Below are 26,418 nucleotides of genomic sequence, written 5' to 3' on the forward strand. Positions count from 1 at the left end.
TGTTGTTTGCAGTAAAGGAAGGAGTATATGGTAGTAATGTGTCTATGTTTACTTACCAAGCAAGCTTTGGTGCTCATACCTTTTCTGGTAATATTCATAAACACAGGTTTTTGTATAAATGTGCTCTGAAACCTCTGGTCTTTTTTTTTTTTACAGTTTTTTAAATGTTGCTTTTAGTTTAGGGAGGTTAATTGTCCATTTGGGGACATAGAGAAATGTTGTGGAATGTGGAACACTGTCATCAGGACAAACAAATCCCTCTGCCGAGTAATGTGTGAAAACAGATGTTAATTTTGTAATATCAGACCTACTGCTAAGTAGGTCTGAGCAAACAACAGTCAGCACATATTAGGACTACCCTCCAGGTCAAACTCAAGGTCTAACAACGATTACTACCTGTTTCCAGAGCTTCAACTGCTTCCAAGGTCCTTCAGCAGCAATTAGCACCTGTGCTGTGATGCTAGCATGAAATTGTCAGGTAACAAGCCAGTCTAACAGTCATTTTGTTTCCACTATTTATGCTAAGCTAGGCTGACCACATCCTAACTCTGTCTCTGTAGGTATGTTTACATAGACATCTCTTCATATCCATGTTGACATAAGTCAGTGAGAAACGTATTGTATACATGTTTCATTTAAGACTATATTTTGTCATATTAGTGTTCCAAAGGTGTTCCAAATAATATCCTTGGATAGGAACCCCAAGTTTCACCACCATCTAAAATGGGAGTTACGCCATCTTGGTGTGACCTCAATTTCCCATCAAAGGTCAATGAAGTACTAAAAACTAATTCAATCATTAGAACATAGTTAAAGGCTTCTCAGTAGTAAAGGGTTGGGAAGGGTTCTTCTATAGGCCAAAGTCACAGAAACATTTTAGGCTCCTTGCAGAAATCTTTTTGTTTAGAGGGTGTGAGGAAGATGGAAAGAGGGAGAGAGAGCGAGTGAGACTAAAAAAGAGAAAGGTCAATGCCATTATAGTAAAACAGGCACTGAGTCACAGTGGACAGATGAATAGATAATAATAAAACACTGCTGTGATCTTGTTTGTGTTTTAACCATACATGATAAAATAAGGTATTGTATATTACACAGCTGGTAAAAGGATTGATGCGTGTGTGTGTGTGTGTGTGTGTGTGTGTGTGTGTGTGTGTGTTTGTGTCTTCTTATTCCTAATCCGCCTCTTCAAAGTGACAGCCCACTCAGTGGAATCTAGAAAGGGGCGGCTGTCTGGTTGGTTTTGTTGGTGGCTGGTACTTTTTTCCAGACTGGAACCTGATTAGACTTTAACAGTGGGACCCAAAATAAAGACTGTGTTGCACTTGTACAGCAACTACACTGGAAGCTATTTTGGACAAATCCATTTTACATCAAGGTGAAGCTATGTGCTGGTATGGGTAGAAGTGACCTAATTAAATGAAGGTTTGACATATAAAGTTACCTGAGGCTGCTGGAAAAAGGATGATCAGTGCTGAGAGTGGCAGGTAAGAGGCTTATTTTATGAAACTACTAGTAGTGAACACCCTTAACAAGAACAAATGGTGGATGTGGACTTGTGAAATTCTCTACCTGTTAGGGTTTTGATTGAATGTGAGTCCAGCAGGACTGACAGGAGAAGTGGTGCTGGATCTTTCAAGATGGCTCTGTGGTTATTTTCTGTTTTTTTTATTCAGTCTGACATAGTGGGAAAAAGTGGGAAATCCTAAAGCCTCAAAAGCATCACTTCAAAAGCCTTCTCACAACTTGGATTTACCAACAATCCTGTTTTTTCTTCAAAGCCGTGATTATTTGACATTTTGACTGTTCTTCTCAGTTGTGATGGCAATGTCAGCTACACCAGGAGGCTGTGGTGAGGCAGACAGCTCGGTAAAGTGGCAACTGTGTTATGATGTCACTGCCAAGACATGGTGGATGGTGAGTGTGACTTTTGACTTCCTTTGGGAGGAAATATTTATCTGGTTCAGGAATGTTGACTGCATACTTTGCAAAGTATTAATCAGCACTTCTCTGGTTATATTTATCATTTTGATCAGATTTATGATTTTGTATTTTTGAAGTTCCCTAAATACAGTAATACAGTCATACAGTAAGTCATTTAAAGGTAGTCTGCTTTGAAGAATTAATTGTGTTTCATTGATTACTACAAAAAGTCTTGCTTCAGTCCCGATGTGATGCCACTGCCACTCAGATGTTTTCACATTCACATAGTAGATTTTTTTATTTTCATTTTTGACACCTGGATTATTTGTACCAGATGTATTTTACATTATTACATCTGATGCCAAATGTGCATTTATTGTCCATTAGTGTTCTATACTCAACTATATGTATAATATGTGTTTGTATAACAGTTCAAACTGACTGATTTCAGTTTCCAGTTGGTATTCCTTAGCTCCACTATCCAAATGTTTAGGTGTTTGGTTTAATAACCAACGCACCAGAGGACTATTTAATCAATAACAAAATATAAAAACTGTAAATAATTTAAGGTACTATAGCTATGCACCTAGCATCAGTAACTATGCAGTGGGACCATAACTCAGAAGCTAGTCTGTGTTTATTTAGCAGCATAATGTTTCTAATTCTAGTGCACAAGAAGGTGTGATGTGTTCAGAAAAATTTAATTGTGTTGCAGAGAAATTAAGTGAAGGAAAAAAAGACAATGTTTGGTGCTGTATTTACTGCTGTACAGCTTTATTTGTCCACCCTATTTACATAAATAGGGGGACAAAACATTAGAACCACATCTTTACATAATGCACCTCTATAATAAACTTTTAGTAGAATTATCACCTTACTGACGGTTTCAACAAAAACTGAAAAACTATTCTTAGTAAAAGTAGAATTCATGGAAGCGCTACTGCAATAGATTACATTAGATTGTACAGGCGTACCTAATAAACTGGCAAATCAGTGTATACCACACACATAGAGCTGTAGCTCTATAGTGCGCTGTAGGTATGTGGCACTTCTAGCCTAAGTTTAAATTAGCCTAAGTTTAAGGAATGTATAAAACTATACAGTACGATCTATCTTTTGTCACTGTAAGAGTCCTAACATATAATTTGTCCAGATATTGTGCTGTAAAAATGGAATATAAAGTAATGGCAGAAAACATTAGTTAAGTCCATCAAGAACAGAAATACAATACCCCAAATTGAGAAAAAGGCCGGACATATACTTAAAATTTAAACAACAAAATCACTACAATATTTAAACAATTTCTATAGTAACTCGTATTTCAGAAAATGTAGGATTAGGAAATAGTTGGTTGGGTATTTTTTAGAGCATACATTCAGATATACTGTATGTATTTTTATATACTGTGGTATGAATATGTGCTGCTTTCACTTCATTTTGTTTACATTGCACATGTACAGCATTGTTTAAATTCAAGAGCAAGATCATGATAATTCTAGTATTTACTCAGTTTACACTGAGGTTAACACCAGAATGAAATGCAAACTGTTCAGATTGTTGCAAAGTTAGAAGAGGTCCACTGACTCCCTACAACTCCAGTCATATCCCATTTGAGTTTAAACAACTCACTGGGTGGCAAGAGATGTTTAGGAGGGCAGAAGGCCTCCCCCATCATTTTTATAATAAGGGGGGAAGTGAAAGGACACAGAACGACAGTGACAGTTACTCTAGCAGAGAATGGGGAGTTCACATCTGGAAAACAGTGAGAGAAAAGTCGTTACCAGCAAAAATAGAAAAAGCAGCACTCACTCAAATGGGCAGTGAATGGTACCCAGGGACACTGTCTTAAATTAACAAAAATTAAATTAAATAAATTTGTAGTGGGGGGGTTGTACAGGTAATGAGCAAATGAGCATACAAAGAACTAAGAAATACTGGTTCCTGCTGCCTCTCTTGCTCTAGTAAAAAAAAAACCCTGTCTTCCCCTGTGCATACTGGTCCTACCTGCCTGTCTACCTATAAACCCAAGGTGCCTGTAGTGCTAACCAATTACAACAGAACATTCTCGACCCTAGCACCTTATCTCTGGTCTGCTTCATTCTTCTTGTTTTAGGGATATCAAATTCAGCTGTGGACATTGCAGCACAGCAGGGATAGATTAAGGGACCCACAGGCAAAACCAGAAATTAGTGCTCTCCCATACTTTATTCTCAACTGACCAATTAGTACTAAGGAGGTAACTGATGGATTGTGTATATGTTGGTGTATTTTAGGATACTTTTAAGAAACACATATAAAATAAATACAAAAAAGGATAATTTGATTGTTATTTTTAAATCACAAAGACTTTTGTCTAATGTTCTTGTTATGTTTGGCTGTAAGTGTTGAATCTGCGCATTTGTCAGTGATATATATCATACATGTAGTCATCCAGCAAAAATTTATGCTTCTTTCATGGTATTTTGCCTTGTGCACTTTTTTGTATGTATAGTTCTTATGGATGGATTTGATCAGATTACAGTAACTGGACTGTTGGACAGACCTAATCTGTGAGTTAGCTGTACTGTATGTTTGTTGGCTATATTGCACAACTACATCAGAATTTTATTAATAAACAAACAAGCGCATGATGGTGGTATTTACTCTGTTTCTTATGAATTGAGGTTAGCAGTAAAAAAAAGCAAATTGTTCAGTCAAGTTGTTTCTTGTTTTTGTTTTTGTTTTTTGCCAAAGGTGCAGTTAATTTCAATATCTCCAGACACATCTAATTTAAGTTTAACCAACTCACTGGGTGGCAATAGGTTAGTAGGAGGGCAGCAGGCAGTATAATCTTTGGCATGAAAGATCCCAGAGAAGAAAGAGAGTGAGTTAGTTAAAATCGAGTCTCCAAACTCCAACATGCCCATTACTAATAAAAGTTTACATTTCCAACCCCCACCAACGTCAACCTCACTCCCACCCCACCCTCAGAAAACACTGATGCTCTTGCATGGCCAAGCACTGGACATTAGACAAGCACTGTGCCTCTTCTGGATTAATTATTGTGGGTGACCTTAATCTTGACTGGCTCATTGACATGTCCGACAAATTAAAAATGCCTTCAACTGAACCCTTTTCTGCTTCTACCTACACCCGCTAGACGCACTGTCCTGCTTTTTTTTTTAGGACAGAGCTAGTTGGAAACCAAGCTGGACTGTGTGTTGATAATTGGGAACCACTGACCAAATCTAAAATATAATAAAATAAAAAATCATCAGAGCTCAGTATTAATTGACAGTATGCACAAAAGCTTTACTTGTTTTTGCACTTGATAACAGTGATCACTTCCACATTGCTTGAAGTCTAAAACTCAGATGATCAAAAAAGTCTTTTTCTTAGTGATTTGTGTAATTCTGGCATTGACAGTAAGTTGTCTATTACTGACCTGGCTCTGGAACAGGAAAATCTATCAACATTTAATTCATGTTTAATGTCTCATTTAACTGCTGACAAACACATTACACACAAGCAGTTACACTTTATTTAAAATAGATTTAATTATCAGTTCTCTGCACAACTCTCCAGGGCAATTAACAGTAGAGATAAATCTTAGTCTAGGGCTAAATCCAGTGGCAGTACAGGGATTAACCTTCAGACAACTAAGCGCTATCTGCACTAGTATGATTCAAAAGGCTAAATCAAATACCTGTACTTTACAACCCTCCTGTCAAAGTAATTCCTCCTAATTCTAGAAACTACACTAGCCTATACCATCACTGAAAACAAAGACAAAGTCACTTTGGTCAGAGAATTTTACTGCAATGTAAACTATGGCGGTGTAGTGGTAACATCACCGCCTCCCATGTGGGAGACTACCCCCAGTAGGGGTCCTTAGGCAAGACCTCCTCACGCTGCCCTGCCTACCATTGTAATTTGTACTGACTTGTAAGTCGCTTTGGATAAAAGCGTCTACTAAATGTAAGTGTTATTTTTTATAGTCAATTATCTTTTTAATTTACCTACAAAAGTATATTTTGTACTTTTGCCTCTGACCCACTCAAATAAAAGCTCCCTGTGGAGTTTTGGGCTTCCATTAGTGCTAGATCTGTTTTTAAGTAACCAATGGAATGCAGGTTAGCTCAGATGTAACATGAAAACTGCGTCCACACAAATAGGTCTGTAGAGATACTTGTAAATATAGTCCAGCTGACTGAACAGCAACTGGTTGTTTGCTAGTTGTAGCTGAAGGCCTTATTCAGTTGTAAACAAGAAGGGTGGCTGATGGTCACTGACATTCACAGTAGACAAATGTGTCATAGTAGTAATAACGTGCTGATCCACTGTTGGCTTTAAAGGAAACATGATTACACTGAAATATTCAACAGGATTTTCAGTTGACAATCAACTTAAATAGCAACATTCAGCCAATAAATAAGTACTGTAGGTGGTAGAGAGGTAGGATGAGAAAGAGCTGGGGGGTAGGCAAAATGTGTAGAGAAAAGGTAGGAAAAGCCTTTGCTGCTTATATTCACTACAATCTTGCTCTGACCTTAACCATATCCATTTGGTGCCTTGACCTCCAGTTAACCATAATCTAACCATGGTTAGATCAAGAGTTATTGTGACTTCCAGCTGTTTGGGATGTCACCGGTCATTGCGTGTGTGTTTTTTCAAACTTTGTAAAAAAAAATATTTTCAGCCTGGCATCTAATTACAGTATAAAAATTACTATAGAAAATTCTTCATTCGATGCTTTCACTCCCACTTCTGATTGTCAGTCACTGACCAAGCCAGGGCATAATACATACACCTGTAACTTTACTACAGATGTAGTAGCCAAAGAAAGTCTTGTCAGACACTAGTAATGTAATGATGTGTGCATCCAGCAGAAAGAGGCTGAGCTCTATAAGCTCAGCTGATCAGACTTAAAACAGATTATTCCTGCACCAACATCTGTCCTCTGGATCCTTAGAAAGACACAGCTCTGCTTTACTCCTCATCTCCTTCTAGCTTCAGCCCAAAGTCAGGTGTACATTAACCCAACTGCTCTACTTCTTTCATCTTTCATGAAATACATGCATAATGAATTCTAGTAATTTTTACAGAGAGCACACTGCAACCAACAAACAGCCTTGGATAGATGTCAGCATTCATAGCTGTAAAGCTGAGTGTAGGAAAGCTGACCAGAAGAAGATAGAAGAAAACTGGACATCAAGTGCATTGTGAAGCTATGAAAGAGTCACTGCTCCATTACAATGTAATATTAAAGAATGCCAGAGCTAAATACTTTTCACACCTGATCACTGCTCACCTCTACAACCCTAGGTTTCTATTTCAGACTGTTGACAAATTTGTAAACCCAACCCCTCCCAGCATTCAGGCTGAAGTGATGCAGAGTGTGAGAAGTTCTTAACCTATTTTAATGAAGAAATAGAATCAATCAGAGCTTCTGTTATCCCTAACTCCTCAGCAATCATAGTTTCTGACCCCTCTAGAGAAAGCACTTTAAGCTGGTTTCCTCCCATGTGCTTATCTGAGCCACTACAAACTCTCTCAAGTATGAAACCATCTTTCAGCCCAGTCGATGTCATTCCAACTAAGTTCTTAATCTTGATTATTGATTTGCTTGCTCCTTCTGTCCTGAATATTTTCAATACTTCTCTGTCCACTGGATATGTGCCAGATTATTTTAAAATTGCATGTGTGCAACCTCTTTTGAAAAAACCTGGACTAGATCCCTCTTTTCCTGAAGACTACAGACCAATCTCCAAACTACCCTTCATATCAAAGATTTTAGAAAAGTATGTGTCTAAACACTTATTTATAGCCGCAGACAACTATAACATTTTTGACAAAATCCAATCGGGTTTTCGCATCACAGCACAGAGACCACCCTACTAAAAGTAGACAAAAAAGCTTTTGATACAGTAGATCACCACATTTTGTTGAACCGACTAAAGCACTGGGCTGGAATAGAAGGTACTGGACTACACTGGTTCTCTTCATACCTATCCAAACGGTCATTTTGTGTTTCCTAATAACTGCAAGTCATCTTTTTCTCCTGTAAAGTATTGAAAGTCCCTCAAGGTTCTTGTTCTCTTCATACATGCTCCCTTTAGGACATATTATTCAGCGTTTCTTTCCATTGCTATGCTGATGACACTCAGCTGTAGTGTCCCTTTAAGATCTCAGACCATGGACGACTGAGTTCCTTACACAAGTGTATAAATGAGATAAAAGGTTGGATGACTCAAAATTTCTTGCAGCTGAATTCTGACAAAACAGAAATAGTTGTCCACAACATATAGCCAGACACATTTTGACCTGCACGTATCCTCTTTTAGCTAATTCTAAGCCCGCTGCAAAAAGTCTTGGTATTTGATTTGATAGTAAACTAAACTTTGAGCATCATGTCACTAAGCTTGTTCAGGCATGTTTTTATCACCTTAGAAATATCAATTCTATCATTTCATGACACAGACGTAATCTTACATGCATTTATTTCCTCACGCCTCGACTATTGCAACAGTCTGTTCACCTGTCTCGGCCATAAATCTATTAATCGGCTCCAGATTGTTAAGAACTCTTAACTAGAAAAAGAAAATACGAACACTCCTCCGAACACGAACAATCACTCCTGTCTTAGCTTCCTTACACTGGCTGCCAGTATGTTTAAGGATAGATTTTACAATTTTAATTATAACTTTTAAAGCCCTGCATGGCTTTTCCCCCAGCTATATATCCAAGCTTTTAAAGCCTTATAAGCCTGAGATCCTCTGGTAGAGAGGTGACAGAGCTTTTGCAGTAAGAGCCCCCAAACTCTGGAACAACTTACCTGAGGAAAAAAGATCAGCTGACTCAGTAACATCTTTTAAGTCTCAAGGCAGATGGCCGTCTAACTTGAGCCTGGTTCTGCTGGAGGTTTCTTCCTCTAGGGAGAGTTTTTCCTCTCAACTGTTTGCCTAGTGCTTGCTCAAGTTGGTCTTGTTGTGCTACATGTGTTTTATCCTATTTTGTGAAGCACTTTGTAACATATGTTTAGAAAAGTGCTCTATAAATAAATGTATTATTATTATTATCAGTGCAAAGCACTGACAATATGAGGAGGCAACTTTATTACTGTCAGAAGTACCTGACAAAATGTCACCTGACTACTCTGTATGGTCTTTACTGGGTTGTCATGTTCTGCCTACTGCCTTAGCTCTAGCAATGTCAACTTGCAATAGTTCATATAAAAAGAATTCAACAGTCCACAGTCTGGCCTTCCTGCCATCTTGATAATGATTACTCCTTTTTTGTCGCATTGGTGCCATCTGCTGGAATACAACAGAGGTCTGGTTTATAAGTGACGCTTATTAATAGTGACAAACATAGAAATTGGTAAAATTTTAATATTTTGTTTGTGTTGTGTCACGATAACGCTTCAGATTACATGTGAACAAGTGAGGGCTTTTATTCTTGATGCTTCATTTTGATTGATTAGTGTACTGTCATTAAAATGACCTATTTCTGTCTGTATGTATGTAAGTAGTCACCCCTAAACTGATTATTAATATTAACATCAACATCGGCTTTTATTCTATATTTAATCCCAAAACAAGTATTTTTGCAATTTTTATGCAAATTATGAAACGATGAAAATGCAATTTTCCAAAGTAAATTATATTGGCAGGTGTCATATTTTGAAATAACTAGAATAAATTACATACATTATTTGTAGTTTAAACTAGCAGCTATGTTTCCCATCTGTCCTTCCTGTCAAACTGTATCCTATGATCATTTAATAGATATTGTGTAGCCTAAGTTAAAAAATACTGACTTCAGTGTCAATGCCCTTCCTTGTTTCTTAGCCCTTATCTCCCCTATCCACTTATAGGAGCCCAGTGATTATTTTACTGATAAGCTGTGTATCAAATGATGACACTGTCATTTACAGGTTGGACTGTAAAAAAACAAACAAACAAAAAACTAACGTGTGGATTTTAGTTAGAAAAAGCTTCCAATGGAGAGAAAGGGCCTACAGTCGTTCTACACAGCTACTGTATAATTCCCACGCTCAGTAAATTCACTAACACAATTTAAAGGATGAAGGAAATTCATTGGTAAAAGAGTGAAAGATGAGTCGAGAGAGGGTGGGGGGGGCGAGGGGGGGTAATGAAAGGGGAAAAAAAGAATGAAAAGGTCAGAGATGGGGCTTGAAACAGGCCAACGTACAGTTAGAAGAGCACAGGAATAGTGAAACACGGAGACAGTGAGGAAGCAGTAAAGACGTGAGGTAAGCAGGTGAAGCACTGTTCTGTTCTGCCGCAGCCCACCGAGGGGGAGGGGGTGACGATGGTGGGGGTTACTGCCGTGGAGCTCGAAGCTTGACGCGGGACGTTCCTGGTCTCGAGCACCGCGGATTACTCTAACTGGCACGCGCACGATGATAGAAATAAATACCCTATGGAATGATAACGACCGACAGCGCAAGATGGGCCGGCATTGAAATCAGCTTTAACTTTCCCCGGTGGCGGCTCAGCTTCGAAATGGTAGGACAAAACCCGTTCCAGCATAGTGTTGTACTGTCCCTTCTTATCGGTGTGCTTTCTAAAAAGACGCAATGCGAGGAGTTGAATAAGTGTGCTACGCAGCTGAAAGTGGAGCGAAAGCGGCGGTAGTTGCATCCCCTTCTCAAAATGTCTGTCAGCCTATTTTCACTGTTTCCCTTTCCGTCTTAGTTTCTAGCAGCCTACATGACGTTTGACTATAGAGAGAATCTGTCACAAAATCGAATTCAAAAACCTGGCAAATAAAACATCTATTGCATGTTAGCAAATATATACATATAACACAACACTTGAAAACAATGTTGAGTTGTCAGAATACACGCTTCAATTCGGCATATACATAACATGCAAAACACTCCATTCTTTAACTAAACCATAACTTTAGGAATATGTTTGACGGTTGCTTCAATTGACGTTTTACGTTGAACACAGTACAGGGCGGAAGCTAGCAGTACGATTATTAAAGTAGATTTTTTTGTTGACATTAAGCTCCTTTCCCAATACTATATGTGTGCCGACTTTGCCAAATGATCACCAATCAGAACATGAAGTGAAGTTACAAACGAAACAATACATATGTTTGGCGTGAAACAAGTAAATATTAAACTCCCATAGTTTTGAATGGGGTTTGGAGCCTTGTCTCAGTTTCGGAGAACATGTGTATTGACATTACACAGAACGGATCCCACCGGCAAATGTGGTTTCTCACAGCTGGTGGCGCGTGAGTAAACAGCCAGCATAGATGGGTATATGAACAAAAGTGCGTGTAGTCGCGGTTGAAAGTTGCTAAGTTCGGGGCTTTTGTCGAACAGTGTGCCATAGGCCTGTATTCCCCTGTTCCTTTCGTCACACGGGACGGCGGAAGGCCAAGTTGAAGTTCGGCTAAAGCCTCCTTCTCCCGGTTTGTGTGCGTGTGTATGTTAGTCAGCAGAAAATGGCCGCAGTTTGAGCCAGCGGGTTGAGTTCGAATGACAGGCCGACAGAGGGCCTCCTGTACCGGCATAGAGCCGAGGCTCCGAAGCGCTGTGACAAACAAGGAACTGCAACCGGCGGAGGCAGTCCTCACGTACCCGCAGTCCTGTTTGTAGAAACAGCCACTTGAAGCTTCGAGTTTAAGTTGGAAGATGAACTAGTTGACGACAGGTCAAAGTAGTCAAACGTTTCCCATACACCAGAAACAGCTCATTCGTGATACAGATTAAATTTAGTAATTTAAGGTTGATGTGATAGCAGGATGCTCCTGAATACATCTTGCAATGCACACAATACTGAAATTAAGTCAGGCTGCTTTTGATGTGTCGATGTGACAATAGGCTTTTTATTTATGCTTTTCTCGTTAAAGCTGGTTATTGGTATTGTCCATAACTTACATCTTTACATTATGACTGATGGATGTTTATTTTCCCTTCTACAATCATAATGTTACACATAGTGTGTCTTCATAGTCACATTCATCCTCATGCATTATCCTGTTGTTAGCAGTGGTAAAGTATTCAAATTTGTATTTTCAGTTAAAGTAGCACTGCCACATTATAAAATCCTATCCCTAACCTTGTTACAAGTAAAGGTCCTATATTGGAAATGTGACTCATGTAAAAGTACACAACTGAATTAATATTGAAATCTAATTAAAATATCAAAATATTTATACAAAAAGCTTGTACAAAGTGACAGATATGTGTCGTGAGTGTTAATAAAGAAGGTCCTACATAGGATTTTAAGGTTTTATTTGGTTGATTGGAGCTCATATGAACCATTTCACAGACTGGACAGAGAAGCATGACTACGCAGTGTAATTTGAATATTCTTTTATAAGATAATGCATTTTTTGTATATAAAATCTTAGTTATACTTTAGTACAGTAACTAGTATTACTGTCTTGAAGTAATGTAGTGGAGTAAAAAGTAGCCTACAGTATCTCACTTTGTAGTGAATGGTACACGTACCTCAAATAGACTTGAGTATTGTAATCTACTTACTTACATTCCTATACTTTCTCAAGAAGCACACAGTAGGCTAATGAACAACATGGGAATAATGTGCTCTGTGGAGAATGTAATCAGTAACAAAATATGATTCTTTACTTTTGAATCATTAGAAGACCTTGTGTGTTTAACCGTGTTGTGAACATATAGTCTGACTTGCTGCTGTGTGCCTTTATGTTGTTAGGGCCACAGTAGGTGACAGTGCAGGCTACGGAATGAGAGGTGATCCTGATGTGAGCCGAGCTTGCAGAGGCTTGAGTGCAGCAGCAGCTTCTGCGGCTTTAAGCCCTCCATTTGGGATGGGCTGAGTTCGTAACGTCATTTTTGTGTTTTTCTTTTATTCTTTGCCCCCTCATATACGTTCCTTCCTCTCCTAAATGACACAGCCCCCTGCCCCGGCCATACTCTCTTAAGAATGATTATTGAGAACTTTCTGCATTTTTCTCCCTGCGGGTATTTTTCTCAACTTTTATGGTGTGTCATCATTTCTGGAGTTAGCACAGCAGAGCTCTCTTCTATCTGGATTCTTAAACCCCCCAGTTAAACAGCCTAGAAAGTGCAGCGTTTTCTCTAAGCCAGAGGTATCGTTGCTAAACTGAGTTAGCGACAAAGAGCGTGTAAAAATGTACAGAAAGGAATGATGAGACTATGGACATGAAAAACACAAGCCCAGGAGTGGTTGTTTTAATGCACAGTCACAACATTTAGTCAAAATGATGTTTTCTCCTCTGTCCCTGTCTCAGGTAAAACTGCACTGTGTTAATCTCTGTTGGTACGCTTACACAGCTAGAGGAGCCTACTAACGCTGAAGCTAACAGGAGACTCTCCTGGTTTGATATTGCATGAAAAGCGTTTAATGACAAATATAGTTAATGACAACATCTCTTAACTCAGTTGTTGTCCTTATGCAGAGCAGTGCAACCAGTGAAATGAATCATAGATGAATATCAGGAGCAGGTAGCCTACACACAGTGACAGAGTGTAGTGCCGAATCAGACTGACTGCAGCAGGCCTGTTGACCAAAAACCTGGATTAATTTAGCTGTGCCTATTAGGTGGAATATGCTGGAAGGACTATTTGAAAGGAAGACTGCTGTACAGTTATCATGTCTACAGAAACGTATTCAGCTTGTCTGCTTATATTACGCAGTAGATATTAATGTGAAACGTGTGTCAAGCTCCAAATACTAAGCACACACAACCACTTGTGTTAAAATATTAAATTCTATCCTAAAGTGTATGAAGAAAGTGGGGCAGCTGTTTTATGATAATATACACATATATCCACAGTTTTACCCCAGGTTAATGTGGTTCTTTGTTATCTTAACTACAAGGCAACTTCCATCAACATGATCAGATTTAAAAACAAAAATTGGAAATGTTTGACCAAAATGTTTCATTTACTGTAACTGGAAAAGACAAGCTTTGCAGCACAGGTTAATATAGTTATCTATTTAATTAACATTGACTAGAACATAACTGAACTGCATTACAGTGACATGGGCACTAGTTTGTCTGTAAACAGCTCTAAACAGTAATAAAGACAGCAGCCACTGCTCATATGCTAGCTTATTTTACTTTTGCAGCCTCTTGACTTTTTTACTTATATTTACAATGTCTGGAACAGATTTTGATGCATATCAAGAGATTGTCGAATGTCATGGATTTTATGAACTGGAATATTCATGAGAAAATACAACACAGAATTGCTGTTTACCATATGTATTTATTCCAAAGTTTGGTAGTGGAGAGGACTTAGTTTAGTTAGAGAACGCTATATAAACTTTACTTTTCATTTGACCTTTGCTGTAGCATTTTGAATGTTTGGAAACTTATCTTAAATCTCTGAGAGTTTAAACAATGCAAACAATACAAGACAACACAAAGTAACAATTTGGGTACCAGGGTGCTTTTATGTTTTATTACAGTATTTATCATCATATTGATGGGGAGATTTGTTTAAGTGATTTACACTGGCAAACTGGTTATTTTTTTATGCAAACATTTTCTTTTGTTAAGTTTCCCTAAGTTGATGCTCAGTTTGGACTGTGAAGCTGTTAATACTATAGCATGTTGGCACAATTCCTAGCATGCCACTTGATAAGACCGAAGGATATAGTCCAGGATAGGAACAGTAGGCGTCTGAATAAGTAGATCTATGAGGTCACTGTGCTCAGCTGTGATGCAGCATTAGAGACTGATGAGAGAGAGTACCCAGTGTTATTAAATAACAAGTAGTTGGCACAGTTGCATCATTTAAAGCAGTCTGTCTTATTTTACGCACTTTTATTCTAGTGCTATGCAGAACCGTTGTTTACCTACTGTTTGTTTGCAGCAAGTCTGCAAAGCAGCAGCTCATCATGTATTTAACACAGGTGAATTTTTTTACAATACACATTTTGCTTAAAAGCAGACTTTTCTACTCAAAATTTAATAAGCTTTTATTAGTCTGGGTACGGGCAGCATGATGGTGTAGTGGTTAGCACTGTTGCCTGACAGCAAGAAGAATTCAAATCGGCCTGGTGACTTTTTTGTGGAGTTTGCATTTTCTCCCCATGTCTGGGTGGGTTGTCTCTGGGTACCCCAGCTTCTCCCACCTCCAAGTTAGCATGTTATGTTAACTGATGACTCTAAATGATCCATAGGTGTAAATGTGAGTGTGAATGTTTGTCTCTGTAGGTCAATCCTGTGATAGACTGATGACCTGTCCAGGGTGTGCGCAGCCTCTTGCTTAATGACAGCTGGAATAGACTCAAAGCAGTTCCTCGACCCTTAAGGGTGAGGAGACATGACCTGCCCTGAAAACCTTTAACAATATCCTACAATGAGGGAGAGAAAGTATTTGATCCCCTGCTGATTTTGTTATTTTGCCCACTGACAAAGAAATAATCAGTTTATAAGTTTCTCTGCATCTTTATCATCATGGATGATGTGTAAAATAAGGCTATTGCTGATATTTGATTAATGAATGGAAGTGATTCATCACCAATTTGTGTTAGTAAAGATAATGACATGGGGAGCAGGAGGCTAATGGCTAAAACACCAGACAGTAAGGTGGTCGAAGAGTTCCGTGATTTGGAGTTATAAGATTAAGCATCAGGCAAAATGCTGGAAGAGGTTTGTAGCTACAGAAGGCAGGGTATACTCTACCATCCCACCTCATGAGTGTGAGAGGAGTTTTTGTGCCAATAATGAAAAATATTGCAAGACTTGCAGACTGAGTGTGAATCTGTGCTGCTGAGCTAGAGACCTTTTTTGTTAGTTTTTATACTTTATTAAACACAGCGTAAATTACCTACACAACCACCTCTCAGTGTAATGCAGCCATGGGTCTGTCACTGGTAGGATCCTTTGACAGCTCCCATTTACTTACCTGTTTCTTCATTTAGAACATGGAACTTGAGCAGGATGTTGACAAATTGACGATACTGTAATATATATATTAACAAATTATTTATTTATTGAACAAATCCTTAAAATCTAGATTCTCAGAAATGTACTAGACCAGTCAGGAAACTGGAAGTTACTGGGAAACAATGAAAAGTCCTTAAAAGGATTGTACTACTGAACATTCTTGGGCTCTGTGTTCATACATTAGGGCTTATTTGTGTGAGGAAACACTAAATACACTCCCTCACTAAATACATCCTAAGCCCTTTTTTAGAAAGATGAACATTGTGTCAGACATTTTGTTTTTGTTTTCTTCCTTACTAAACAATTTAATATGTATTGAATATTTTAAAAAAGATCTCCCCTCCTTGTTTGCCTTTTGTGCAAATAAATGGCTTATTTTGCTTATTTTTTATTTTAGCTTATTTTTATTGTTCCTTCTTTCTAGTGCAAAGTTTCGTACTCCTCACATGTCACCTTACAGACATTATAATTGTTGAAAATGTATGTCTTGTATGTCCTACAGCTGGATTGGCTACAAATAATTGTATGCATACATTACAGTTTGTGTGTCAATTTATCTTAATTTTTCTCTCACATAGGATGAGTTCCATCCATTCATTGAGGCTTTGCTGCCCCAGGTCCGTGCCTTTGCCTACACATGGTTCAACCTCCAAGCCAGGAAAAGGAAGTACTTCAAAAAGCATGAGAAAAGGATGACTAAAGAAGAAGAAAGAGCTGTCAAAGATGAACTCCTTGGGGAGAAGGCAGAGGTGGGATAGATACATTTAGTGGCAGAAAGTAGAAACAAACATGGACATTTTATTTTGTTTGTTAATTAAACAACTGAAATGACATGTCTTTATTTATATATATATTAGAAAAATACATTATTTGAATATATTATTCAAATAATATAATAATATATTGAAATAATTGACATAACTCTAAACAATTTTATTATGACCTAGGTGAAACAGAAGTGGGCCAGCCGTCTTTTGGCCAAGCTAAGAAAGGACATTAGACCAGAATGCAGGGAAGACTTTGTTCTTTCAGTCACTGGGAAGAAATCTGCATGTTGTGTGTTGTCAAATCCTGACCAGAAGGGCAAAATGAGACGCATAGATTGTCTCCGACAAGCTGACAAGGTAAACTGACCTCTGCGTATTATTAGAAGTAATAGTAGTTCTGATCCACAGCTTTGTTTAGATCAGTATTGCAAGAATAAGACATAATGACAATTCTGGCTTTGGACATTTTGTGTCATAGGTAATAAATGTATTATGTAATGTATGCAATTCGCTATATCCAGAAAAAAATGTTCATGTCTCTGTATCAGTACTGTATCAGGACAGTTTTTCTATTTTACATCAAATGTCACATCAGAATGGCCTGATCCATTATAGAAGACTTCTTGCGTTGCCCGCACTAATGCCCATTTTCTTAGACTTTCTTTACTTTCTTAGCTTTTCTTTAATCCAGTGCAAAAGAGTGCATGCTTGAGCACCACCTAGAGCACCACCTAGAGCAGGGGTATTCAACTAAAATTTAAAGAGGTCCGGTTACTCAATATTTTTGGTCCGGAGGATTATAATGTCTATTTACTGCGATATATTATCAAGTAGCCTGCATGTAATCAATACTTGACTGTCCAATCAAATTAATTCAGTATAATTCAAAAACACTGGTTTAGTGCTCCCAGTGGGTAATATAAACAGTCTGTCCATTACAGATTAAAAACTCTATTTTCACTGTCCACTTTTCTCTTTTTGGACATTTTTATATTTATCTCTTGCTTTTTCAGTCTCAGCGTCCTTTTATCAACTTTCTCCTCTCTGTCATCTGTATCTCTCTCCTCTCTGTCTGTAACTACCGTAAAGATCGCAATAGCTGCGCCGATTAAAATTAAGTTGCCCCGCTAGATTTGGAATCATAACGTTCGGTTTGGTCTGTAGCTCCGGGTCCGTGTGAGACAGCTTCTGGGTCCGGATCCGGACCGCGGTCCGCCTTGTTAGTGACCCCTGACCTAGAGCCTATTTTACATGTGCCTGATCAGTTTAGATGGCAATTGTGTGCAATGTCAATTTCAGGTCTCTCCGCAAAGCCTGTATAGGTATTAGGTGTGGTTAGACCACTCAGGGGCACTTATACTGAAGCCACTCCAGCATTGTCTTGACTGTTTGTCTCAAGGCATTATTGTGCTCAAAGGTGAACTCCTGAAAGGTGTGCTCCAGCCACATGTCTAATGCATCATGTAGCAGGATTTCTTTTGCAGTATTTGGCTGCATTTATCCTTCTGAAAGTTCTTTCGTGTCTGTCTGCTGAGAAGATGATGCTGCCACCACCATGCATCATCATAGGGATAATAGTAGTGCATGTTTGACACACATAGCACTTTAGCAAGAGTTTAGTTATGTGTCGTCAGACCTCAGAAACTTTGTCCATGTGCTCTCAGAGTCCTTTAACTGCTGTTAGACAAACTCTAAACAGTGATTGGCTTTCATCTAACAAACCTGACTGATGGAATGCAACTAAGATGGTTATCTTTCTGCTAGGCTCTCCCATCTCTGCAGTTTACCTCTGATGCTCAGAGTGACTGTTAGGTCCCTTGCCACCTGACCAAAGTCCTTCTTGTCCATTGTGGCTGAACAGACAACTTTTTTGTCTTCCAGCTACTGATTGAATGAACAACTCTAAGCTAGACAATTAGAATGTCAGATAGGTTTTGTTAGATAGCAAGAAAGGCAGTGGCCTGTGATAACTGAAAGAAAAAATAAAAACAGTATGAACCTGACTGCTTCAAAAGATCTGGAACCACTTCAAATGGTCTGCATACTTCAGTAAGTGAGAGTTTAGGATTTTTAATTTGTTCAATTGTTGAATTGAATTGTATTTTTACTTGGACACAGGTCTGAATACTTTTCAGCGTGAGAAATACAATGTGGATCTTGCTAAGTAGTCATCGAATATTATAGATACATTTTCAATACAGCAGTCCTTCACATTATACTGTATATCCCAAACTAAAGCAGGGCTACAAGGCAAGCAAATTAAATAGTTTCTCAAACAAGGTCACTTGAGTTTAGCATCACAAGCTGATACGTATGGTTCATGTGTGGTTCATCACATGCTGTGTTCAACACAACTGTGATGACAATTTACACTGTGGAAAATCATAATATTATTTAAATGCTGTACATATACATTCTCTAATTTACAATCTAATATGAACTCGCACACTTGAATAACTTAAGCATTCAATTAAAATGGTATCTTGTCTGGTAAGTTGTAAACAGTTGGCCGTGAAAGATACTTACATTTTGGGGCAACCTGGCTGACAAGGTGATGATAGGAACTTTTCAACATCAGAAAAATTGGCCTAGTTGTTAGTATTTGCAATCATGGTTTTACAGTCACAACTTAAACTATTGAATGAAATTGTATTGCATTTGTGATGGAAAACACTGGTGCAGTTCTTTTACATGGTATATTTATGGAGTTACATTTATGTTGTTTTAAAGCCAACATTGTTGTCTTTTGAAAGGTGTGGAGGTTGGACCTAGTGATGGTCATCCTGTTTAAAGGAATCCCTTTGGAAAGCACAGATGGAGAGCGGCTGGTGAAGGGAGGCCAGTGCTCAAATCCAGTCCTCTGTGTCCAGCCTCGACACATCTCTGTCTCTGTCAAAGAGCTTGACCTCTACCTCGCTTACTATGTACAAGAGAGAGGTACGTACCAACAAACACTATAATGGTGCACTTTATGTTAAAGTTCCAATATGCAACTTAAGCTAGTGCTAGCATGTGAGTCGATGTTGGTCTGCTATGCTCTGCTCTGAGCCACTCTACCTATTATGAAATTACAATAAATTAGAATGCACCAAACTGGAGGTGCCTCATTTGTTGTATCAGGATTAGAGATTTGGTATAATTACATTAAATGCTTTCTAAATTGAACATGGTATTGTTGCTCCAGCACTGTGAGCAAAATCCTAAAGCAAAAAAGTTGGCTTGCAATAGCAGAAATTAATTGCAGTTCAGTTCATTAATTCTGCCTATTGCATTCATCATCTTATCCAGGTAGTGTTTGTCTTGTCAGCAACTCTTTCATTATTTTAACTTACTTATCTTATCTATTTTAACTTTATAAAACTAAGAAGCTGCTACAGCCATGGAGCATGTGCTATGGTTGTAATTTTTGGTTTGGTTTTGGTTCTAACTCGTAAAGCAACCTTTAAGATTAATAGACTTACAAAGTGCTTCTTGGACCGTTAACTATTACCGATCTGCATGGTCTTATTTGTCTTAAGCACAGAACCTGGGGCCTTTTTTTCAGAGCATGTCTGATCACAGAACATGTTTCCTATGTCCATCTGACATGAGCTTGGGCCCAGAGAGCTTGGTGACATTTTTGCACTGAACTGATGTATGGCTTCCTCCTTGCATAATACAGTTTAAGGTTGCATTTCTGGATGCTGTGGCAGATTGTGTTTAGTAACAAAAGCTTTCCAAAGTACCCCCGAGCCCAACTAGTTGTATTCATCAAAGTGACATGACACTTGAAGGCTTGAAGTTCACGCACATTCAACAGTGATTTCCGTTCTTGTCCTTTACGTATGGAGATTTCTGCAGAATCTGAACCTGAACCTCTTCTCTCTAAATTCTTGGCAATCTGGCAGGTCAGGGCTGCCCATAGCATGGGTGATATAGGGCACAAAATGCCACTGTCTCACATCAAGTAAACCAACACAGAACATAGACCTTTTTATTTGACATTATTAAATCACTGTAGCCAACACAGCAGCAGGATTGACACGTCCCTCCAAATTGATAGATTGCCATGTATTTTATGGTGGGTTGCTGAAGAGTGCTGAACTGAATGTGCTGATTTACTCTGCAGACACGACTTTGCACATAGGTGCAGACATGTTTGACATACTAGGTGTGCCTATGACAATAAATTATTATTTTTAATTTTCTGAGATTGTTTCAATAACTAGACAATATTTTGTATTCTTCAATTTTGTACAAGTCTCATATTGTACTGACTCAGCTCTGTTAATAACATATTAATTGTTAATTACAGAAGATATTAATGCAAACAACAGGTTTCTAAAATCTTGATAATCTCTTATTTTAGCAGAACCACTTTGCTAAAGTTTGCTGATTGTGTTTTTGTGCTGGTTTTGTGATGGACAACAAGCTCCCAGAGTTTTTCATATCCTTCATATTATGTGTGGTGGTTATTTTGCATTTGGTAAAACAAAATAGAAGTAGTTGTTACAGTAGTTGCAGCAACATTCATGTTTTCAAAGCCATGTGAAACATCATGTGAGGATGATCTATGTTTATGAAGAAGCTGAGTAATGGTGCAGTACAATAACCCTAAACACTGAAGTAAATTTGCTACAGAATGACTTCAAAGACACAAATTCTGCCCTGTCAGAGCTCAGACCTTAACCCAATGTAGATAATGTGAAATGTCAAGAGAGCCATTCACACCAGATGTCCTAAGAATAAGGCTGAGCTGAAACAGTTCTTTACGGAATGAAAAGAATGCTCCAAATTTCCTCTTGGCCATTGCGCAGATCTAATGCACAACAAGTGCCTGCTTGAGGTTATTGCTGCCAAACATGGTTCAACCTGTTGTTAGAAGACTGTTTCACAGTCTTTACACTAATTTCTCTTGCTAAATAGTTCTGATGGACAGAACAGCACAGATGCATCTGAACCACTTACTAGTGACATCACTGACACCACATGTATACAACAGTACATAAAATAAATAAAATATCAAATAACTACATTATAAATCTGATGAACAGCCAGTCAGGACAACAAAATAAGTTTTATAAAAAGATCTTTTGAGAATTAGCTTGACTCACAGTAGTATCCTATTGCTGGAACTGTAGTTTTAATAATATGATGTGATAGAGACAGTAGTTTTAACTAAGCAATGCTTTCTCAAACAATATTAGGATAGGATTCCATTTCTTTGGCTGCATACTGTATAAAATAATAAAACTATTCTGTTGTCATTAGCAACAGTCTGCATGTGAATAAAGTGTCATCTAAACAATTAACTAGTTATTACTAGATATTTTTGGATTATATACCTCCATAACCTGACTGAAGGCTTGCTCTCTACCACACTGTAGGAGTATTTTTGCTTACATTAGACTTAATTCATAGATCTTGATCCAGATATCTAACACCTCTCTTTTGTAAAATACAAAATTATGTAGTATGCAGTATTTAATCTTGATATGTTATGTATCATCTTCAAATATGTAGCCAAGCAGCCTGATCTGCTCGCTGATTTTTATACAGCAGAGTTACACTCTCTATATCTAATATTCTTGTAAAACCCTTAATTCTGTGTTTGTATTTATTTGGTTATGTACTGGGGGAAATGGCACCTCTGATGCAGTGACATCATAAGATACATTTCTGCTTCCTTTACGCAAATTATGTGTAACAGTTTGTGGGTGTTAAATGATTTTGAAGAATACAGCTAATTAAATTTAAAGTATTTTTATTGAATACATTTTAGTCTCCAGTGATCTCTGTTGTGATGACTCTACAAGTGTAGAGTTTCAGAAGTCATTTCAGTCCCTCAGAAATGTTTCTTAGCAATACATAATTAAACAGTAAACAAATAAATAAATTCAAGTTACTTTGCAACATTACCTATGTTTTTAAGTCATGGATTGTGAATGATGGTGTTTTGTTGTAGCAGTTTCCTGGTACGCAGGATCATGAGATGTGCATGATGCATTAGTGTAGTTTTGATGTGAAAAGTAACTGTGCTAAGATGCATGTTTAGAGTTTTGAAAAACGTAAACTCAGAATTGAGAAATGGAAGCTTACCAGTTGTAAAACGACAGCTGTAACACACTAGTAATGTACTGGTAGAAAGATGTCCTCTCAACAACAGGGCTAATACAGCTGAAATTAGTTCCTTTAATAACTGTCAAGTACCTAAAGATAAGTAACCTATTATGCAAAATCCACTTTTGGGACATTTTGGTACATTTATATGGCTCTAGGATGCATGTAGACCAGACCTGGGCAAATTAAGGCCCGCGGGCCACATCCGGCCCTTTGTACGTCCCTGTCCGGCCCGCGTGAGGCCAATCATAAACACCATAAATTAAACTTTTTTTTTAACTTTTATTTTGAAATTTTATTTTGAAATTTTATTTTGAAAAGCGTTACGTCGCTACGTATGCACGTCGTAGACGTAGCACCTTCACTCGCGTATACACGTGTGTGAGGTGGAAAGCATTACAAGTTATTGTTTGTGGAGATTAACAAGTTAAAAAATAAATTGCACTGGTTCAATGTTTTTCTTATTTAACCAATAGACCACAGTTTCACATAACCTAATATACATATTTACAGAGTGCTTTATTCTTCTGATTATCAGTACCAGGTATTCAAAATATTTAATTTAAGTATTTTACAATGAAAGAAAGTTGGTGGCCCTCTGACACAATTCAGGCTTCTCATGCGGCCCCTGATAAAAATTAATTGCCCACCCCTGATGTAGACTAACACCAAACATGTTAGAAGTGTACTTCCTCCTTTTTTCACATTTTGCTGTTTAGTCCGAGTCTCTCAGAACGGTCCATTCAGAAACCCCTTGTCGACATAGACTAGTGTCTGATATCACACAAACCGACCACAGTGCAAACACCACCCACTCACAGTTCTACGTTGTTCATTTCACACTGCGAATGGGAAAACTGTAGCAGCGAGGCGTGCTGTGGTTCCAACCATGGCTGCTGGATTTACTTCAAGACTGAAGCTCAAAGATAGACTTATTCTGACTGCTACTACTGGGTCTCATTCAAAGTTTGACACCGTAAGTTTTACCTTTTTGTTACCTTTTTAAGTGTTTTGTCTTGTTTGTTTACTTGGTTAGCTTGTTGAATGTAGTCAGTAATGCTAAACGACTAACCTAGCTAATGTTAGCTTCACTCAGACTATGAAGCGGGAGAAATTTTCAGGCTGATTACACAGCGGGACTGTCAGGATGTCATAGAGAAGTCGTGTGGACTTGTGTCATTTACAGGTATAGTTATGGGAATGGTAGCAACCCTGTGTTACTAATAAGAGTGAAGTTACTCTAAAAAGGATAGAATCACTGTCTCAGTTTTCTCTCAAACTTTCCTTCAGCACCAAGTTACACACGGTAAAGCTGCAGTGAGACAGTTTGTAAAGTGAGGGTGACATTAGAATGATTGTGTTGATCCACACATAATATCAGCTTTACTGTAGTACGGACAGAATACTGCAGTACTGTTACAGTGTGTGTCTGTGTTAATGTTGCTTTCACCAACTTCTCAGTTAGTGATTGTTGCACTGGGAACTTTACACAATATAGTAGATTGAAATTTGTCACAACACCAGTTCTGCTCAACATCAGAGAGTTTGGAAATATATTCCTGTGTTCAATCTAAAAATTAATGATTTTCTTTGCTATGATAGTTTCGGCACATTGGAGTAAACAGCTGTTTCCTGTACAAGACAGCACATCACATTTAGACTATCCCAGCACTGCTACACTATCTACCTTTGCACACACAGCTGTTTCTGAGGTGTCTTTAGCTGCATAAAAATGCAGGTCTGTAGCCTAATATATTACAGCTGCTTTAGATAAAGTCTTTAATAGTCTTTAATGCTGTTGCACCCTAAAATAAGCATGGTAATTCAGACTCTGTAGTCTCACAGTATTTCCTCCCTCCATGAAGCTTCTTATGTTCTGTTACTTAGAGCTCATGCTGTTGCTAAATGCTGACAGATGTTTGTCATTTTATGAGGGCAGACTTAACAATGAGGAGTTCCACAGCAGCACAGCAGTGTATATATGATAGTTATAGCTATTTGTTCATTCATGGTGTTTTACAGAGTTAGCACAAACACTGTCATTACTAATACACACTTTTTTCTACTTTTTATTTTGTCATGTTGAACAAGACAAACAAGAGGATCCTAAAGGAGGATGAACATTTTGTTCACAGCAAATGTGCAGGTACCTTAATTGTTACCTTTTATCTTAAAAAACTGTTTTTGGTTTGCTTTTAATAAGAATTTAAATTTGTTTTATTTTTACTGTACTTGAAGACTCACTGGAGACTTGCTGGAGACCCCTTCCTTCAAAGGACAGGAAGGAAGAATGCTGAGCCAAACCAATGAGGACTGAGCTGTAAGTTTTACATTCCTTTTTTCTTTCATCAACAACACCTTTGTAGATTACATGTGATGTTTACTTTGTGACACATTCACAACAATTGAAATAAAAAAAATAAACATAAATTAATAAGTAATTGTTTAAATTCTACTCTGTCATTATTTAGTGACGCACATTTAGAAAATTGAAAAATACCAACCAGTTATTTATGTGTGTCTCATATTACAGAACGTATGTGGATTATGGTGCATGGACCATCTTTGAGAGATTTTTTGCGAACATGTCTCCAGGGGACCTTTGTGGAGAGCATGAGCAATGAGAGCATGAGCAATGAGATGAGCCGAAGCCATCGTCACCCAATTGTCCTGGTCCAGTGAGCTGGTCTTGCTTGCTTAGAATCCACAAACCACACCGGCTGGAATAGCAGCTTATTTCCTACATCCAGGGAGGCACCAGCAACACATATTAAATATTGTTAAATACATCTTTATTTTAGGTCATGTTAAGATCTTTCTAAGGTGTGTTACCAACTCCTCAGCTCTCTACTACTCCTTACCCTGGTCTGTGTTAATAACACAGATTGGGACACACAATGGTAACAATGTTAAGTGCTAACATACAAGTGTAAACTACTGGTGATGACAATAAATACTTAAATACAGTTTCTGTATAATGTCTGATGTGATTTTGCATTTAGCTGATAAGCAACTGGGTACATGCTCAAAAAATATAACTTTATGAATATTAATTTCAGTTTTACCCCATTAATACTACATTATATGAAGAAATGGGGGGTGGCTGTGGCTCAATAGGTAGAGCAGTTGACTGCCAATCATAGGATTGGTGGTTCGATTCCCGGCTGCCACGTCACATGCCAAAGTGTCCTTGGGCAAGATACTGAACCCCTAGTTGCCCCCGGTGAGTCAGGTCAGCTGCATAGCAGCTCTGCCATCGGTGTGTGAATGTGTGTGTTCTTGTGCGTGTGAATGGGTGAATGAGATGCAGTGTAAAGCGCTTTGAGTGCCTGCTAGGTAGAAAAGCGCTATATAAGTTAAGACCATTTACCATTTACATTTACTGGTGTGTTCATCTTAGCTGTAAATGCCCACAACATACACTTTACTTATATTCTGTAAACACCCTTGCACAGTTTTGTTAAAAAATCTGACCTCGGCACCTGTAGATACCTTTTTAACTTACCTCAATTTTTTGTGTGTGCTGAGATTAAATGAAAATACTGGTTTAGTATTTTTTTAGAATGTTTTTTATCAATTCTGTCAGTTTCTAAAGATTAGGCAACTCAGGAATGGCTGTTGGTTAATGGGTAGAGTGATCTTTGAACAGAGACAATGAACATTAATATGAGTAATACGCTGTGACAACCCCTAAAAGTATTAAAGA

The 26,418-nt window shown here is 38.0% G+C and overlaps 1 protein-coding gene and 1 long non-coding RNA gene across 3 annotated transcripts in view; both read left to right on the forward strand.

The window, feature by feature from the left end:
* Nucleotides 1–10,156: 10,156 nt before the first annotated feature.
* Nucleotides 10,157–26,418, forward strand: part of nfic (nuclear factor I/C) — a 39,627-nt gene continuing 23,365 nt past the window's right edge. The window contains exons 1-4 of one of the 2 annotated variants that reach the window (XM_033325956.1): nt 10,157–10,430; nt 16,425–16,595; nt 16,794–16,970; nt 19,367–19,550. In XM_033325956.1, the coding sequence (XP_033181847.1) occupies nt 10,350–10,430; nt 16,425–16,595; nt 16,794–16,970; nt 19,367–19,550 (613 nt within the window). In that variant the 5' untranslated portion in view covers nt 10,157–10,349. The remainder of the gene's footprint in view (nt 10,431–16,424; nt 16,596–16,793; nt 16,971–19,366; nt 19,551–26,418) is intronic. The other variant, XM_026346190.1, reaches the window with a different exon arrangement.
* Nucleotides 19,567–25,340, forward strand: LOC113152762. The gene is made up of 4 exons (XR_003297915.1): nt 19,567–23,688; nt 24,804–24,858; nt 24,951–25,032; nt 25,246–25,340. It is a non-coding gene; the product is annotated as an uncharacterized LOC113152762 (long non-coding RNA).

This window comes from Anabas testudineus, chromosome 4 (assembly GCF_900324465.2).
Source record: "Anabas testudineus chromosome 4, fAnaTes1.2, whole genome shotgun sequence".
Taxonomy (NCBI): domain Eukaryota; kingdom Metazoa; phylum Chordata; class Actinopteri; order Anabantiformes; family Anabantidae; genus Anabas; species Anabas testudineus.